Source organism: Choristoneura fumiferana, chromosome 11, assembly GCF_025370935.1.
Source record: "Choristoneura fumiferana chromosome 11, NRCan_CFum_1, whole genome shotgun sequence".
NCBI lineage: Eukaryota > Metazoa > Arthropoda > Insecta > Lepidoptera > Tortricidae > Choristoneura > Choristoneura fumiferana.
Window position 1 is genome coordinate 18,305,304 of NC_133482.1, and position 19,713 is coordinate 18,325,016.

Consider the following 19,713-nt stretch of genomic DNA (forward strand, 5'->3'; position numbering starts at 1 on the left):
AAAAGGGATCTTAATTACAAAAATCACCTAAGGAAAGAATACGGTTAGTTACCCTAAAAGGCAGATGGATACATTGGAAAAGTATTTGGAAGGAGTTTTCGCAAGTACATGAAACCTTAAATTAATTGGTTCCAATGGATCAGCGTCAACTAAACAATTATTTTGCCGAAAACATGTTTGAAGACTTTGAGGAAACATATTACATGTACAAAGGCGAAATGATGTCCAAGTTAGAAAGTTTGGTGCCAGGAAAAAGTGAGTCTAAACCAATATCTACTTCAAACACATCTGGTAGTGAAGTTAAATTGCACGAATTTCTCTTCAACCTTTTAATGGCAACTACACAGAATGGCAGTCCTTCCATGATTTATTTCTGGCATTGGTGCACAACAATGAGTCCTTACAAGATGTTCAAAAGCTACATTATTTAAAAGGCAGTTTAGTCGGAGAGGCGGAGGTGCTATTGCGTCAATTTTCAATCACCGCTGAAAATTATACAGAGGCTTGGTTAGTGCTGAAAAAACGCTATTCTAATAAAAGATACATAGCAAACTGTGTTTTCAAGAAATTCTTTACACAAAAGGTAATATCACAGGAATCAGCTACAGCCATAAGGCAACTATTAGACACTTCAGTGGAGTGTATGAGTGCACTAAAACAATTAGGGTTGCCTACGAATCACTGGGACGCGATTGTCAACTATTCAGTTGTATCGAAACTGGATACGAGTACCCATAAAGAGTGGGAAGAGTTAATAAGCAGAGATGAGACTGACGACTTACCTAGTTTTGATAGATTAAAATCATTTCTGGAAAATAGATTTCGCACTTTGGAGATGGTGGAACCTACAAACAAAAGCTATAAAACTGTTAAAACTAAAATGTTTCACGTTACTGCGCCGAAGGAATTGAAATGCACCTTCTGTAGCGAAGATCATTATATCTATCAGTGCAAACAGTTTTCCAAGCAGTCAATAGAAGACAGATACAATTTCGTCCAGAAAAATAATCTCTGTTTTAATTGTCTAATACCGAACCACACTGTATTCAAATGTAAACAAAGAACAACTTGTCAGATTTGCAAGAAAAGGCATCATTCGTTATTGCACCGAGATAAGAAACAAGCAAGTGAAGAAGCGCATACGTCTGGAGAAACAAATAACAACAAAGAGAAAATACAACAAACATTTGTCTCGGCGCACATGTCGAGCGTACCACAAATATTACAACCTGGTCAAAATATCCTGTTGGCGACAGCACTGGTGCACGTCATATCTGAGGCAGGGCAGTCACACGTGCTACGTGCTCTTCTGGACCAGGGGTCAGAGGCTTCCTTCGTCACCGCAAGGGCGGTGGAGTTGTTAGGTTTGAAGAAAACTAAGGTCAGCGGAGTAGTCTCTGGTGTTGGTGAGGACAATCAAATGTGTATAAAACATTTGGTAAAATTACACATTAAGTCAAGGTACGATATTTCCTATTCTCTTCATGTTAATGCTTATGTATTGAAGACGTTAACCCGTAGGCTTCCAGCTAGGGAAATCAGAGGTTTTGTATGGCCTCAGGTTAACGAAGTGAATTTAGCTGATCCTACTTTTAGCATTCCTGGGAAGATTGATATACTCCTAGGCGCAGACGTTTTTGGTGACATCATAGACGCAGGTTTAATGAGAGGACCAGGCAACGTTGTTGCCCAAAAACACACCTGGGTTGGATTTTGTCTGGAGGCACTAATTCGTCATTTACTGCTTCACAGCACATCACTAGTCTGCATGTCACACGGCAAGTAGAAGAGGATAATAATCTACTGAAAAGGTTTTGGGAAGTGGAGTCAGAGCTATACAGTAAGCAGAGCATTTGGACAAAGGAAGAAGAAAAATGCGAGGAAATATATCAGCAAACAACAACAAGGGATGAAAACGGGAGGTATGTGGTACAGCTTCCTTTAAAGATGGACATTGCAGACACCGTGAAGGTGTGCGGAAACACCAAGCAGCTAGCTGTAAGTAGACTAGAACAACTGGAAAGGAGGTTCGCCAGGAATGAGCAGTTAAAAACTGAATACACCAAAGTTATACATGAGTACTTACAGTTAAATCACATGAAGAAGGTTGAAGTAGAAGATGAATGTAATGCTATCTATCTTGCGCATCATGCTGTAATCAGGCAGGATAAAGATACGTCTAGGGTGCGTATAGTGTTCGATGCCTCGGCGCGCGGCTCAAACGGATGCTCCTTAAACGAAAGCATGATGGTAGGGCCTACAATTCAACCAGATCTGCGAAGTCTGATATTTAGATGGCGATGTCATAAAATCTGTGTTATTGGCGATATAATCAAAATGTATCGTCAAGTAAGAATGAATGACAAACACACAGATTTGCAGCGCATAGTGTGGCGTGACGTTACAACTAAAAAATTGAGAGTTATAAATTACTCACCGTAACGTTTGGGACATCAGCAGCGCCTCATCTTGCTGTACGAACTCTTCAACGCTTGGCAGATGATGAAGAAAAGAATTACCCTCGAGGAGCAGTGGTAATTAGAAATTCTTTTTATATGGATGACCTTATGACAGGTCATGAAGATCTCAAGGAAATGAAGGCTATCTGTAAAGAAATTGACAAACTGTTGAAGTCTGGAGGTTTTGAAATGCAGAAATGGTCCAGCAACTCCGAAGAACTCCTGAAGGACCTGGCTGACAACTCGAAGACTCTGGAACCTGTAAGAGAAACGAAAGAAATTAAGTTAGATAAAGTTATAAAAATACTAGGTCTTAGTTGGGATAGAAAAAACGATACCTTTCAAGTTTCAGTTAACTTACCAGCTACCAGGATACCTGTAACAAAAAGAGTGATTTTATCTGATGTCGCTAGTCTCTTCGACCCGTTTGGATGGCTCTCACCTGTCGTGATAACTGCTAAAATTATGATTCAGAAGTTATGGCTCAGTTGTCTTGGGTGGGATGACGAATTACCCTCCGAACTCGTCAATGAGTGGATGAACTTCCGAGATGAACTTCACGAGTTGCAAATCGTTGAAATCCTCGTTGGATAAAGATGTCATCTCTCTGCAAAGAAGTGCAGCTCCATGGGTTCTCTGACGCTTCAACTCTTGCTCTTGGTGCGGTTGTTTACATAAGAGTTGTGGACGAGCATGACGAGGTTCATGTTACGATACTAGCTTCAAAAACAAAGGTAGCCCCACTTAAACAATTAACAGTCCCGAGGTTGGAGCTCTGTGCTGCGGTCTTATTGGCAAAGCTGTTGCACGAAATTTCAGGTTTGTTGAACATACCTATGAACAGAATTTTCGCTTGGACGGATTCGATGGTGGTTTTGTCCTGGCTACAATGTCAACCCAGTCGCTGGCAGCTGTTTGTGGGTAATAGGGTGTCTGAGATTATCCAAAATATAGATAATGACAGATGGAGACACGTTGTATCTGCTGACAACCCTGCGGACCTCGCCTCAAGAGGAATTAAGGCGAGTGAACTGGCGGATAGTGAGCTCTGGTGGACCGGACCCGCATGGCTGAAGGATAAAAACAACGAAATTCCAAGACTCACATCAATACCTGACACAAAGATAGAGAGCAAGAAATCATTCCACACACTTATAAATGACATTCCCATTTGGGAGAGGTTTTCATCATTGCGAAGGATGAAAAGAGTAGTAGCACAGTGTAAGAGATTCTTAGATTTAAAAACAAAGACAAAAAAGGAGATATATTGACTGTGGCTGAATTAAATGACGCTGAAGAAAGCTGTGTGAGGTACTACCAGAAATTAATATACAATCAAGAATTTGAAGATCTGAAAAAGAAAGGAAAGGTTAGGAACAAGAGTTCTTTGATCAAATTTACACCGTACTTAGATGAAAATAATTTGCTGAGAGTTGGAGGGAGATTGAGTAAAGCAGACTTACCTGAGAACGCTAAACACCCGATTATTATTCCCAGCAAACAGCATGTAACAAAACTAATAATAGCAGATGCACATACAAAAACCTTGCATGGTACGGTTCAGCAGGTAATGACATACATACGGACCAAGTACTGGGTAATAAGTCTCAAGTCAGCAGTTCGAGATTTCAATCGAAAATGTGTCGTGTGCATTAAGAATAACGCTCTAACGAAGCAGCAACTGATGGGCCAGTTACCCACAGCAAGGGTGACTCAGCAGCGAGCCTTCTATCACAGTGGAGTTGATTTTGCTGGCCCTGTGTATTTAAGAACATCCAAGGGCCGAGGTCACAAATCCACAAAGGGTTATATATGTTTATTTGTCTGCATGTGCACACGGGCTATCCACCTGGAAGCTGTGACTGATCTTACAGCACAAGCGTTCATTGCTGCATTTCGGAGATTTGTCGCAAGAAGAGGACATTGCGCACAGCTATGGAGTGACAATGGAACTAATTTCGTCGGGGGAAATAAGGAATTAAGACTACTGTGGTCCAGGAGCAGTAATGGCGTGGCTAAAGAGATAGCTGCGCTTTTAGCCAACGATGGTACGACGTGGCATTTTGTGCCTCCAAAATCAGCAAACTGGGGAGGCCTGTGGGAGAGTGGGGTCCGCTCAGCGAAGCGCCATCTGGTGAGAGTAAATGGTTCGACGAAACTAACATATGAGGAAATGTCAACGTTGCTGGCACAAGTTGAAGCGTGCCTAAATTCACGTCCTATCTGTCAATTAGACGAAACTTTGGACACACTAAACCCTCTTACGCCAGGACATTTTCTTGTAGGCGAGCCTATAATTAACGTTCCCGATGTAAATTATGAAACAAAAAATATAAACTTATTAACTCGGTGGCAACTTGTACAAACACAAATGCAAGATTTTTGGAGAAAATGGCATACCGAATATTTAAATACACTCCAACAGAAACAAAAGTGGTATAAAGTAGTGCCGTCACCCTGTATAGGAGATATTGTAATTATAAAAGAAGAAGACTTACCTCCAGCTAAGTGGTTGTTGGGAAAAATAACGACGTTGCATCCCGGACCCGATAAGTTAGTACGTGTCGTAACAGTGCAATGTAAGGGTGATCACGTTTTAAAAAGACCGCTGTCAAAATTAATATTGCTACCAAAAACGGCAGACTAGATAATTACGTCTGCAGCGTAAATACCTACTGAGTTATGGTGGGCGGTTTAGTTACATTCATTTCGTAACTTTAATAATGAAATAAAAATATGAAGCTGGCCTACTGCAGTTGTTACCTATTCAATACATAAGCACAATGTCACTGCAATGATTAATTATACTTACCTACCTAACTTTGCGCAAAATACCATTGCAGATAATCATTATACCATTAAACGTAAACCTTAATCTATTCATGCTCATTGTCATTATACAATTTACCTACTGATTGTATTGTAAACTCTTTATTGTACATAAATACACATTAAATTAACAAATGAAATAATAATGAGAAGTACAAAGGCGAACTTATCCCTTAAAGGGATCTCTTCCAGTTAACCTTCCCTAATCCTATGCAATTTACATAACTAAATAAACTTGAACAAAAAAGGGAAGCTACTTATACTTTTTATTTAAATTGTGTTATGTTATTTTGTACCTAAATAGACAATTGAGTTCATATTTTGTACTCGGTGTCTTAGAAGGTTTGTAACCTTGAAAACCGAAAATTGTGTATTTTTATTAAAGTAATAGGTGATAGTTTTAGTTAACTTATTTGTCTTGAGTCTCGATGTTTTGTTTACATACTCGCCTGTATTCATATTGTTTGTAACTTACTTGTACAGTCATCTTAAAATAAATGACGTCTAGTTCCTAAGTTCTAATACATTTTCACAGTCATCCATAAAAACAAACCGCTACTTTATTTTACACTTCTACAGTCCATTAAAGTCAAATTTATAGAAAACAATGTTTTGTTGTTATGGCTGACATTCTGTTTAGAAAATAAGTTCATTTACTGAGTAAATAGATATAGTTAAGCATTCTCTAAGTTTTATAGTAATACCCTACATTTGTTTGGAAATATCACTTTCGCGACGGTGCAAGCAGTATTATGAAGTTGCTCGCACATAGATCGAACAAATGTAAGTAATGCAGTTTGTTGAAGGATGCTCAAGCGTCGCTTGATTTGTTTTTATTGTTGTTGTGATCAATAAGTGAAATGAGTGAATTGTTTCATGATCTTTTGACCTATTAGTGTTGACTCTGACTGGTTGCAGTGTTTGTGTCCATCATATATATAGCTAGGATGAATCAGTTCAAGAAACAATTCACGTAAGTTTAGTTTGGATAAGATTCTTAGATATTTAAAAACTGTTGTTTTTGGTGGGCGGAATGTTCTGTCGATTTTTGTCCCTATACTATACCTACGTACATATGTAACTGCAATGCTTTTGCATTTTTTCCTACCGTTTTTTTGTTTTAATAAATCAAATACAGAAGCCAGTCGCGTTTGCTTTGAAAATCACTTGCAATCTAAAGTGAACCTTATCACCCTAAGAACAGTCTACTTTATTATTTAATAAAGTTGCGAAGTACCCCACCTACATTGACTGTATATGACACCTACCTTCTGGCTTCAGCATCAGATCAGTTCGAAAGAATCATTAACTTAAAGCTTCTTCTTAGTTGCTTATCTAGGTAAGTATATTAATCATGATAATTTAAATTTAACCCGTGCAATACTTGTTATTGATAGTAGTAGTTCCGTTGGTCAAATCTGGTCTTCATCATCAGTTCCACTTCACCAAATTATGATTTGCAAGAGCAAATGCACGAGTTACTGCTAAATATATCCAAATTACTATAGGTGTCCCTACAATATTTGAAGAGTTCCCTCGATTTCCTTAAGATCAGATCATGAGATCCTAATTTGCTGCTTATGGGACCTAATTGAAAGCATTCATAGACGAACTCAAAAAAAAAAATTCAAATCGGTTCATAAATGACGGAGTTCTGAGGTAACAAACATTAAAAAAAAAAAAAAAAAATACAACCGAATTGATAACCTCCTCCTTTTTTGAAGTCGGTTAATAAGATGTTATTGAGTAGGCATCAAAAGAAGATCTTAATACTGCCCTCCTACGCCAAAAGGCGCTATCTAAAAGAACACACTTTTGTGTAGCTTATGACACTCTGGATCACATAGTATAAAGGTCGATCAACTTTTTTCTTGTCATTCGTTGCTATAGTTACGGTCTCCTGAGTCACTCTTTAAACCGTAATTTTATAGGATTAAAATTTGCCGAACATGCATTTTGTGTTAGTGTACTAGCTTTGTACAGCCGAGTTCATAAACTTGTAAGCAAAAATTTGTTTACAAATATCTGAACACGCTTCTACGCCGTTAACAATAGAATCGTGTTCAGATCTTTTTGATCAAATTTTTGCTCACAAGTTTATGAACTCGACTGTACAGTCAACTACAAAGAGATTAATCCATGTTAAACTTACAAAATGATGTAACTTTTCGCATGCTTGGTAGGTGACATTTTTAGTAGCAACAAAACCTTACATTATCATCGACTCGTTTAAAATGCAACAATTATGTATCCCTCAACGCTTCCTCCTAAGTACACTAACAAGCCTCTTTTACTATCTTCCGATATACTATGACAAATATAAGCAAACGTTCAATGTACAAAAAAAAATTTAACCAATATTTTTAAATTCGGAGGAAGCGTTGCCGGATACAAAATTGTTGCATTTTGGACGATTCGGTGATAATGTAAGGTTTTGTTGTTACTAGAAGTATCACCGACCAAGGGTAGTTGATATTGGCATGCGAAAAGTTACATAATTTTGTAAGATTAACATGGATACATCTCTTTGTAGTTGACTGTACCCTCGCTGACGGGACAACAAGAAACAGCTGATCGACCCTTTTTTTGTGTAATTTTGCATTGGTGTCATTTTGCAGCGCACATGTCGGTGGAGGACCCGGCCAATCCCGTGGTGACATCGCTGGTGGCGCTCCGCGGCGCGCCGGCCGGCGAGGGCGCCCGCGGCTGCTGGCCGGAGCCCCCGCCGCGCTCCTCTATACCGCCACATACGTCGCCCGGGTCTCCAGTGAGTTGCGAGGACCGGGTGACACTTTACCGACTTAGAAATACCGACCCTGTTTTTCGTGTACACGCGTACGTACGTGTGTGCGTGTGTGTTTTATTCACACTAAAAATCGTGAAAAATATAAATACTGTTTGTACCTATTGTTTGAGCGATACAGGAAATAAGAAAGTATGAAGAGTGGTGAGGAAATTGTCATTTACATTATGTGACCACAGACTTGATTTTGCATAATACTGACCAGCTCCAACTGATAATGTATTTGAACATTTTTGAACATAAATCTAATTTTACGACTACTTACTAGTGGAAAGTGATCGCTGGACTTTTTAATTTTGCATTGTTCCTGCTGCACTTTATAACACACGTTAACATGATAATTTAGAGATGTTCACAATCAAAAATGCGAAAACTTGACGTGAGCTTCACTAAACTTGCAAAATAAATGTCAGTCAAAATTAAATGACGCGCATGCGCACTTTAGTACAGGACACAGTTAGGACACAGTTTCCATTTTTATGACACAGTTACAATTCCTGACTTATTATTTATTCGTAGGTTTTTAATGCCTGTTTTGGGTAGGTGTGTATTTAATTTACTTGCTTTTAGTTATGGATACTTAACGTAACTTATTGTGCATGAATATTGCTTGTATTTTTTTTTAATGCAGGGCTGTCACAACAACAGCTTTACTATAGTATAGGTAAACCGCTGTGAGGTCGACCTACAGTGGAACCTTTTCATAAACGTACCAGTGCCTTCCTTGATGTGATTTACTTTATTTTATCAAAAGCTTGACAGTGCAAGTTATCGAACGGGATAACATTTGTTTTTCTAACGCCATAGCCATAAATATTGCAGAGAGAAAAGCATTTTTGAAAGAAGCAGTTTTTTTAATCACAACTGAATTTTCAACCATAGCATAGCAGATGGCAGTCAGAAGTTATCAAGTCCCATGTTGATGTCAATTGTTTCACGTCACTTCTAATTTATGTATCTACTTTCCCAGGCACAATGGGGAACGACAAAGTAGAATATATCGACGTTTCGGCGGAAGGCGACCGCATCCTGGGCGCGGAGATGTGTTCCGGACGACCACTGCTGTTTAGCCGAAAGCACGGCGTGTTAGTGCTCACTGCCGCCGAGGGGATATCTACCAATGTGTCAGTACAGAAAGAGAAAGATATATTTTTTTCACACCTCTTTCAGAAAAGTAACTTTTCCTCCCCTGACGAGAGGAAGCAAAGTGCAACTTTTCTGTTCAAGGCTTTTCTAAGTGTTTTATTGCAAATGCCATTTTTTGAAGTTGATAATTGTAAAGCCACGCCATTTTCTATGCTGGTTGTTCTTTAATAATATTTAGAATTTGTTTTTTTTTTTTCAAGTTTCTTACTGCTCGGTGTGAAAAGTTGTATGAGCCACTCGGAAGCAAAATTTATTTCATCTTGGGCGCTAACACTTGAATCCCTCAATACGGTTAGGATTCTATTGTAGAATCCTTCGCTACATTCTTGATTCAATTTACGCCCTCGCCGTAAATACACCATTTTGCTCCCTTGTGGCACAAATAACTATTTTTGAAGTTGCTGATTGTAAGAAAATGGCGTTTTTCTATGCTGGTTGTTCTTTAATAATGTTTAATGGTTTCTTAATGCTCGGTGTGAAAATTAATTAATGTATTTCTTTATTTATTTGTGACGCAAATAACTATTGTCTCAAGCATTCGAAAACCGAACATTTTTGCTTCAATAAGTGCAAGGAGGTGTTTTCTCCAAGAGACTTTCACAGGCCGAAAATGAGATTTGAATTCGGAACATGAGTTGATTTTTCGCGACGCGACCAAAGAAATTGGACTTTTTTTTATTGTACGAATAAAGTTACTGGCATGTATAGAGTGGATCGACTCTGAATTAAAAGAAAATTACACGAATTATTATCTTCTCATCTTATTACATGAGAAATTCACGGTAAAACAAAATATTACGCCCCTGAAATCATCTACATAACAGATTGAAATCATTAGAGCTGTTTCCTGATATAAATAAATAAATAGATAAATATACATCCAAGGACTGCTTTTTAAAGATATTTTTGGTTACAGATCGATGTGCGAGAGCCCAATGGGTTCCCCGTGCCCGTCAGACATGTACGACGGAAATCTATCGCTCTACGAAATAGATCCGAATGAGGTAAGTGTCAAAGTAAAGTTTAAGGTCATCTCGTCCTGTACAGGATGGCCCATTTAGATTGGTCAGTATGGGGAAGTCTGAAACTATAAGACTTACGAAGATCTGTTCTTAGGAACCATGTCATCCATTTTAGTAACTAAAAAGAAACTTGTACTCAGCACGGGAATCGAACCCGGTTGTTTTGAAAATTAAACTTACATTTACTAACATACATTTGAAGTGTTATATCGCACATAAATTGCGTAAAACACAGGAGTGCGAGCGCGGGCTCGAACCTACGATTCTCTGCTTGAGAGGTCAAACCACTAAAACGTCATGTTTCTAAACTTAGCGTACTTCTCGATCCCGTGTAAATATCGAAATTCACATAGCCTGTGTTATTCCCGAGACCCAGCTGCATAGATACAAAATTTCGTTTAAATCCTTCTATCTGTTTTCGCGTGCTTGGTACCTACTCTGCACATGCGTCAACGCAAATTATCTTTGAAAATATTTTTGGATTTTGATGAAACACTTATGCAATAAAAACATCGATTATTTTTGCACCAGGTGAGCATGGTCACAACAGACGCCTGCGGGAAACTCAAGACGGCTTTCCTGTTCCACGTGCGTCGGGACGCCGCCGCCTGCCGCGCCATCGTCGAGGAACTGTTCCCCGCCAAGCAGCGGGATAAAGAACAGGACTCCGCGCTCGACAGGACTGTGGTCAGGATCGCCACGGAGCTGTGTGATGACGTGCCGCAGGGAGACCCCAGGTGAGTACCACCCTCGCTACTGACAGCCATTGTAGAAGAACCAGAATCATTGACAACACTTGCTGTACACTGATTAAACGATGTTGATACTTAGAATATATTTAAATTTTCCAGATATTAAATTATACTCGTGACTCCTCAAGCTGCGTCAAAATTCATGTAGTAATGTGTGAAAGTTGATGATGCACTTTAGGAGTCCCTTGGTAAATTTTATGATCTTTGTCAGTGCCCATTTACGTACAGTCCAGACGCATCAATTTTTGGACCATTTTGACCAGATTGGCATTGAATATGTCTTCTAACATAATCTTATAACATTTTTCATTTTGAGGATGGTAGGAGAATAAGAATAAGAATGGGTTGTTAGCTGATAAAATAGATTCACATACAGAAACACTGGCTTAATATACACATGCCTGCCTATTCCTACCAGCCAAAATGGCTGCCACTCGGCTATTGAAGATTGAAAGTATCAAAATTATCTGAGCCGGGCTAGAATGACAATATGACAATTTTGACAGTCTCAAAAATTATACCGATTAAAGTTTCGTAAACAATGCGTGGGCAGCATTCGCTGGGCAGAGTGTACAGTAGGTCTGTTTGAGCAGCAGCAGTGTTTGATGGTTCCCCCTGGCACTTGGCAGGTGGAAGGCGCGTGCTGGCCCGGCCACCAACATCCCGCTGGGCAGTTCGTCGGCGCTGCAGATCGCGGCCCAGCTGCGCGACAAGCAGCGCGCGTTCTCGCTGTTCGCCGAGTTCCTGCGCGCCGTCGGCCTCTGGCAACGGCTGGGCGTCGTCTGCCTAGGTAACGGCGTTTATTCATATTTTTTTCACTTTTCATGCTCGTAAAGTTGGTGTTTATGCTGGATCTAGGCGACATCAAATGACTTTTTATGCACTAGTGCATAAAATAAAATTTTCGTCTAAGACCAAGGTATTTCATTTAGGTGTCAACAGCCACACACAAAGAAGTTTCTTTATATTTTTTTAATACATTTTTTTATTTTTATAAAACTAAAAATCAATCAAATCAATCAAAATAAATCACTAAAACTAAAAAAATATAATTATATAGTAATGCATGAAAAGTAGTGAGTGAACAATTCACTGTTGCTATTTCATTCCTCGCCATCGAAGTGAAAGCAGAGTGTAAAACTCGAGCATTAAATCCATTTTCCCCTCGACGTGTCTATCCACCCTCGCCGTACCGGCTCGGGTGGCTATATGAACGTCTTGGGTAAAATGGCTCGTTTTATGCTCTTGTTGTACAATCTACTATTATTCATCTTTCTTACTGTAGTTTGTTAACTTATTTCTTCATTTTTATTTTCTCTTCAATTTCTCAATTCTTCATTATCATTGTTTTATTCTTCTCTTCTTACTTCAATCAGTCATCACATTTTATTCGCATTTTCACACATATTTTATCTCACTTCATTTCTTATAATCATTAAGTTCTTCTATCCCTTATTCCTCGATTACCTGTTTTCGTTCGCCCGTGTGTTTACTTTCTGTGTCAATTTTCAACTTTCAGCAAAGACTTTATTGTGATAACTTCTTAAATGTTCATAATATCTACCGATAACTTCTTGCGCCCTCTAGCACATGTCTTAACCAACCGTCGCCGTCGCGTGCCATGCACGGAGCGTCAAGAGCGAAGCCGATACACTTCTTATGAGTATCACACGCCGTTGTTGATATGCAGTAGTCCGTGTTGCGTTACATTCCGCGCCTTATACGTTCCTATTACGGTCATGGTATGATACGGTATGTAGGTAGAGACCTCAATAAATGAATAGATAGACTATAAATCTCCAATTTTTTTTTATATTTTTTAATTTATGAACGTGGAATCATTTACAGTTTCACTGAATGTAAATATAGTTAAAATGTTTAGTTTTATAACTAAGTAACCCCATACGACCCTGCATTTTTTTTATGTATTATGTTCTTTAATTTTATTCTGTTATATATGTGTAATTTAATTATCTATTTTAAAAAAATGCCTTTCTGCCAAGTTTCTTGCGGCGCATTCGTCTTGGCAATGTTGTTCTTTCCGAAAGCTCTAGTAGTTAAAAATAAAATGCCGTGTATAATACCCCAATGCGGCCTATTTACAGAAATAGTAGATTGATAACCAAGGGTGGAAAGTGACCCATTTCATTAGAGATATTTCTGGCGCTCGCGTTCGAGCGCCAATAGTTCGAGGGGAAATGGGTAATTTCACCCGAGTTAGACACTCTACTTTTCATTTCGACTGTGAGAAAAGTAAAATACTACAAAAAAAATGAGAATAAAAATAAATTGAATTTACTTATATCCAAACTCCAACGGTACCTTTTCGACAGGCCACTTGCCACGGCCGAGTATAAAAAAAATCGAGTTGGTCACGACCAAGGAGCTTATAATACAAAACTGGAGGTTGAACGCCGAACGAGAGGTTTGACCTTTATTACTTATTCATATATTCCATCTCTTTCTTTCACATTTCACAGTCATTCATTTCAGTGAAATGTGAAAGTAAGAGATGGAATATATGAATAAGTAATATGAATATAAGTAATATGATGCGAATATGTTCGTGACGTAATAAAGCTCAAATTTCTTGTTTCAAACGGATTTTCGGCGTTCAACCTCAAGTGTTTTATAAAAGCTCCTTGGTCACGACGTGCATCTAGATGGCAAGGCCGAAACGTGAAAAAAAAAAGTGTCATTCACGTAAGTTAATTATCTTCGACTCCGTGGCTAATCGAAAATTTTTCAAGTAAAATACTTCTCACCCTAGAGATGAAAACGTAATTTTTCCACCGGGCTATCTACCCATGAATATTAAACTTTCCGAACAGGAGAGATGAAAAAATGATTTGAATTTGAACAATATTGTGTTGTAGAGGAAGGAGGCGATTGCATCAGCACCGTGGCTGCTCTGGGCTCTCTCGCGGAGAAACTCGCCGTCGCCCTCGCGCTGCGCAGGAAGCAGCAGGGCGGGGACGCGCAGCTCATCGATGAAGCCATCTACCAGGTAAACAAATCAACACAACAGGCTAGTTGGCCAAAAAATCACTCTGTCAGATTGTCAAAAGTTAGATTGTCAGATCTATTGTCACGAAGACATTAATATCTAAGGCGTATTATAAAGTTAATGATTATATCATGGACAGGGATATTTGAAAATAATTCCGATCCGCATTAGCGATCCCTTCAAATAGCGAACCTACTGTGCTAAAAATAAAGTTGTGTGAAACACTTGTGATGTATAGATATCATTTAATAATATTGTAAATCTGTTTGAAAAAAAATATACCTCGTTGAGTTTCTTGCCGGATTCTTCTCAACAGAGGTTTTTCCGAACCGGTGGTAGATTTTTTTTGACATTCATAAGTGCTTGTTATAGCCTAAATTAAATAAAGATATTTTGACTTCGACTTTGACTTTGAACACATATTTGTCCAAGGTGGTGTGCGGCGACTCGTCCTGCTCCGAGGAGCCAGAAGTCGAGGCCGGTCTGTCGTCCGGCGCGCTGTCCCCGTCCGACGTGTGCTTCCGACGCGTGTCACGCATCACGCGCGTGCTGTGCGCGCTGGCCGAGCACGCGCCCGCGGGCGACGCGCGCGCACACGCAGCCCACGCCACACACGTCGCTACGCTGCTCGCGGTCAGTACGCTGCCCTACAACAGATAGATGCATCGTCGATTTACTGCCATTCAGTACAAATGGAACCACATTGATTGACAAGATTTCATTTTTTGAACACCTGTATCGAAAAGGTTTTGCCTCCTGATCATGGGAAAATATTTATTATCATTTATTTCTCCATATTTAAAAAAATACAAGAAAAAATATAGCTGAATTTGGCAACACTACCGCAGAATAGATATGATTCCGTTGCCTTTTTCACCAGAAAAAAGAGCTCTCATAATTTTGACAACTTCTACGTCAGATTTCCGTGATCTTTTTTTAATAGAGACTAGACAAAAGTAATGGGTCTACTGTGTGGTAGTTTTGGAGTTATGTCCTTTTAGAATAAGCACATCTTAAAAAAAATTAATAAATTAATTAATAATCGTAGCGAAATATTAAAAACTAGCTTTTACCCGCGGCTTCGCACGCGTAAACTATTCGGTGAGGTAGCTACAATTGAAATTTTCGGGATTTTACAAAATTCCCCTGGAAATTTCCAATATTTATATCGTGGTCTTCATTGAGGTTGTGTTGTGAATAACTGTACAAAATTCAAGACTCTAAACCCAGTGCTGAAGTTTCAAAATTTTTCCCTATCCAAATTGAAATGCAAAATTCAAATTCAAATAATTTACTCAGTAAATAGGCCGCAATGGGCACTTTTACACGTCATTTTTTATACTACCAGCGCTTTCGGAAAGACCATCATTGCCAAGAAGAATGCGCCGCAAGAAACTTGACAGAAAGTCATTTTTTCAATATAAAATAATTACAAATAAAATACTTAAATACTACAGTATACAATTAAAGAAAAAAATACGAAATAATAATAATACAGGGATGTATGGGGTCCCTTAGTTACAAAACTATACCGTGGGAATATCGGGATAAAAAGTAGCGTACTTATGTGTTATTCCAGACATACGGCTACCTACATCCCAATTTCATGCCTCTAAGCCTAGCGGTTGTTATTTCGACATTTTATTCCTAGGTATCCCGTGGTAATATCGGGTCAAAAAGTCGTCTATGTGTTTTTCTAGACATCTAGCTTCCTACATACCAAATTTCGTGACTCTAAGCTCAGCGGTTAATATTTCAAGATTTTATCCCTATCCCGTGGGAATATCGGGGTAAAAAATAGATTATGTGTTATTCCAGAGGTCCAGCTACCTACATACCAAATTTCATGGCTCTAAGCCCAGTGGTTGTTATTTCGAGATTTTATCCTTAGGTATCCCGTAGGAATATCGAGTCAAAAAGTCCCTTACGTGTTATTCCAGACGTCCAGCTACCTACAAACCAAATTTCATGACTCTAAGCACAGCGGTTATTATTTCAAGATTTTATCCCTATCCCGGGGAAATATCGGGATAAAAAGTAGCCTATGTGTTATTCCAGAGGTTCAGCTACCTACATACTAAATTTCATGGCTCTTAGCCCTGCGGTTGTTATTTCAAGATTTTATCCCTAGGTATCCCGTGGGAATATCGAGTCAAAAAGTCACTTATCTGTTATTCCAGACGTCCAGCTACCTACAAACCAAATTTCATGACTCTAAGCACAGCGGTTATTATTTTAAGATTTTATCCCTATCCCGTGGGAATACCGGGGTAAAAAATAGATTATGTGTTATTCCAGAGGTCCAGCTACCTACATACCAAATTTCATGGCTCTAAGCCCAGTGGTTGTTATTTCGAGATTTTATCCTTAGGTATCCCGTAGGAATATCGAGTCAAAAAGTCCCTTACGTGTTATTCCAGACGTCCAGCTACCTACAAACCAAATTTTATGACTCTAAGCCCAGCGGTTATTATTTCAAGATTTTATCCCTATCCCGGGGGAATATCGGGATAAAAAGTAGCCTATGTGTTATTCCAGAGGTTCAGCTACCTACATACTAAATTTCATGGCTCTTAGCCCTGCGGTTGTTATTTCAAGATTTTATCCCTAGGTATCCCGTGGGAATATCGAGTCAAAAAGTCACTTATCTGTTATTCCAGACGTCCAACTACCTACATACCAAATTTCATGACTCTAAGCCCAGCGGTTATTATTTTAATATTTTATCCCTATCCCGTGGGAATACCGGGATAAAAAGTATCCTATGTGTTATTTCAGAGGTCCAGCTACCTACATACTAAATTTCATGGCTCTTAGCCCTGCGGTTGTTATTTCAAGATTTTATCCCTAGGTATCCCGTGGGAATATCGGGTCGAAAAGTCACCTATCTGTTATTGCAGACGTCCAACTACCTTCATACCAAATTTCATGACTCTAAGCCCAGAGGTTGTTATTTCGAGATTTTATCCCTATCCCGTGGGAATACCGGGATAAAAAGTATCCTATGTTTTAATCCAGGTTATAAACTAACTTTTCGCCAAATTTCATCCAAATCCGTCGAGCCGTTTTAGCGTGAAAGAGTAACAAACATACTTACTCACTCACTCACTCACAAACTTTCGCATTTATAATATTACTAGCTTTTACCCGCGGCTTCGCACGCGTAAACTATTCGGTGTGGTAGCTATAATTGAAATTTTCGGGATTTTACAAAATTCCCCTGGAAATTTCCAATTTTTATATCGTGGTCTTCATTGAGGTTGTGTTGTGAATAACTGTACAAAATTCAAGACTCTAAACCCAGTGCTGAAGTTTCAAAAATTTTTCCCTATCCAAATTCAGATGCAAAATTCAAATTCAAATCATTTATTCAGTAAAAAGGCCGCAATGGGCACTTTTACACGTCATTTTTTATACTACCAGAACTTTTGGAAAGACCATCATTGCCAAGAAGAATGCGCCGCAAGAAACTTGGCAGAAAGTCATTTTTTCAAAATAAAATAATTACAAATAAAATACTTAAAAACTACAGTATACAATTAAAGAAAAAAATACGAAATAATAATAATAATAATACAGGGATGTATGGGGTCCCTTAGTTACAAAACTATACCGTGGGAATATAGGGATAAAAAGTAGCGTACTTATGTGTTATTCCAGACATACGGCTACATACATCCAAATTTCATGCCTCTAAGCCCAGCGGTTGTTATTTCGACATTTTATTCCTAGGTATCCCGTGGTAATATCGACCCGATGGTCAAAAAGACGTCTACGTGTTTTTCTAGACATCCAGCTTCCTACATACCAAATTTCATGACTCTAAGCCCAGTGGTTATTATTTCAAGATTTTATCCCTATCCCGGGGAATATCGGAATAAAAAGTAGCCTATGTGTTATTCCAGAGGTCCAGCTACCTACATACTAAATTTCATGGCTCTAAGCCCTGCGGTTGTTATTTCAAGATTTTATCCCTAGGTATCCCGTGGGAATATCGGGTCAAAAAGTCACCTATCTGTTATTCCAAACGTCCAACTACCTACATACCAAATTTCATGACTCTAAGCCTAGAGGTTGTTATTTCGAGATTTTATCCCTATCCCGTGGGAATATCGGGATAAAATTAGCCTGTGTGTTATTCCAGAGGTCCAGCTACCTACATACCAAAATTCATGGCTCTAAACCCAGTGGTTGTTATTTCGAGATTTTATCCCTAGGTATCCCGTGGGAATATCGAGTCAAAAAGTCCCTTACGTGTTATTCCAGACGTCCAGTTACCTACATACCAAATTTCATGACTCTAAGCCCAGTGGTTATTATTTCAAGATTTTATCCCTATCCCGGGGGAATATCGGGATAAAAAGTAGCCTATGTGTTATTCCAGAGGTCCAGCTACCTACATACTAAATTTCATGGCTCTAAGCCCTGCGGTTGTTATTTCAAGATTTTATCCCTAGGTATCCCGTGGGAATATCGGGTCAAAAAGTTACCTATCTGTTATTCCAAACATCCAACTACCTACATACCAAATTTCATGACTCTAAGCCCAGAGGTTGTTATTTCGAGATTTTATCCCTATCCCGTGGGAATACCGGGATAAAAAGTATCCTATGTTTTAATCCAGGTTATAAACTAACTTTTCGCCAAATTTCATCCAAATCCGTCCAGCCGTTTCAGCGTGAAAGAGTAACAAACATACTCACTCACTTACTCACTCACTCACTCACAAACTTTCGCATTTATAATATTAGTAGGATTAGTAGGATATTCTAGTTTTTTGTTTTTTTTTTTAATTCGGTCATTTGCAGTGCGAAAAAGAACATTGTGAAACGTTTCACAGTGAAATGTCAAAGTTGCGATCACAAATATATAATGAGTTATATTGTGTTTCGTTGTCAGAGCCTGGTGAGCGAGATGCAGTCAGTGCGCGGCGCGTGGGGCGCGTGGGGCGCGCCGCCGCCGCGAGCCGCGCGCGCGCTGCTGCCCGCTCTGCTCACGTTCCACCGCCGCGCCGTCGCGTTAGTATCATGGTCCGCTGACAGAGCGTGCGAGCGAGATGCAGTCAGTGCGCGGCGCGTGGGGCGCGTGGGGCGCGCCGCCGCCGCGAGCCGCGCGCGCGCTGCTGCCCGCTCTGCTCACGTTCCACCGCCGCGCCGTCGCGTTAGTATCATGGTCCGCTGACAGAGCGTGCGAGCGAGATGCAGTCAGTGCGCGGCGCGTGGGGCGCGTGGGGCGCGCCGCCGCCGCGAGCCGCGCGCGCGCTGCTGCCCGCTCTGCTCACGTTCCACCGCCGCGCCGTCGCGTTAGTATCATGGTCCGCTGTCAGAGCGTGCGAGCGAGATGCAGTCAGTGCGCGGCGCGTGGGGCGCGTGGGGCGCGCCGCCGCCGCGAGCCGCGCGCGCGCTGCTGCCCGCTCTGCTCACGTTCCACCGCCGCGCCGTCGCGTTAGTATCATGGTCCGCTGTCAGAGCGTGCGAGCGAGATGCAGTCAGTGCGCGGCGCGGGGCGCGTGGGGCGCGCCGCCGCCGCGAGCCGCGCGCGCGCTGCTGCCCGCTCTGCTCACGTTCCACCGCCGCGCCGTCGCGTTAGTATCATGGTCCGCTGTCAGAGCGTGCGAGCGAGATGCAGTCAGTGCGCGGCGCGTGGGGCGCGTGGGGCGCGCCGCCGCCGCGAGCCGCGCGCGCGCTGCTGCCCG

The 19,713-nt window shown here is 40.3% G+C and overlaps 1 protein-coding gene across 1 annotated transcript; it reads left to right on the top strand.

Annotated features, from left to right (window-relative positions):
- Positions 1 to 173: 173 nt before the first annotated feature.
- Positions 174 to 19,493, top strand: LOC141433036 (uncharacterized). Its single transcript, XM_074094867.1, has 12 exons — positions 174 to 255; positions 1,257 to 1,406; positions 1,961 to 2,125; positions 2,575 to 2,743; positions 7,907 to 8,055; positions 9,062 to 9,215; positions 10,154 to 10,241; positions 10,791 to 10,996; positions 11,641 to 11,801; positions 13,888 to 14,018; positions 14,451 to 14,651; positions 18,918 to 19,493. The coding sequence occupies exons 1-12, from the start codon at positions 174 to 176 to the stop codon at positions 19,197 to 19,199; spliced, it is 1,938 nt and encodes a 645-aa protein (XP_073950968.1). The 3' UTR covers positions 19,200 to 19,493.
- Positions 19,494 to 19,713: the final 220 nt, after the last annotated feature.

Bases quoted from the DNA above. Each gene is read 5' to 3' on its own strand.
- LOC141433036 (XM_074094867.1), top strand. From the start codon at position 174: ATGTTTGAAGACTTTGAGGAAACATATTACATGTACAAAGGCGAAATG. The intron at 1,407-1,960 runs GTGAGGACAATC...TGGACATTGCAG, and splicing joins CGGAGTAGTCTCTGGTGTTG to ACACCGTGAAGGTGTGCGGA. The intron at 10,242-10,790 runs GTAAGTGTCAAA...TTTTTGCACCAG, and splicing joins ACGAAATAGATCCGAATGAG to GTGAGCATGGTCACAACAGA.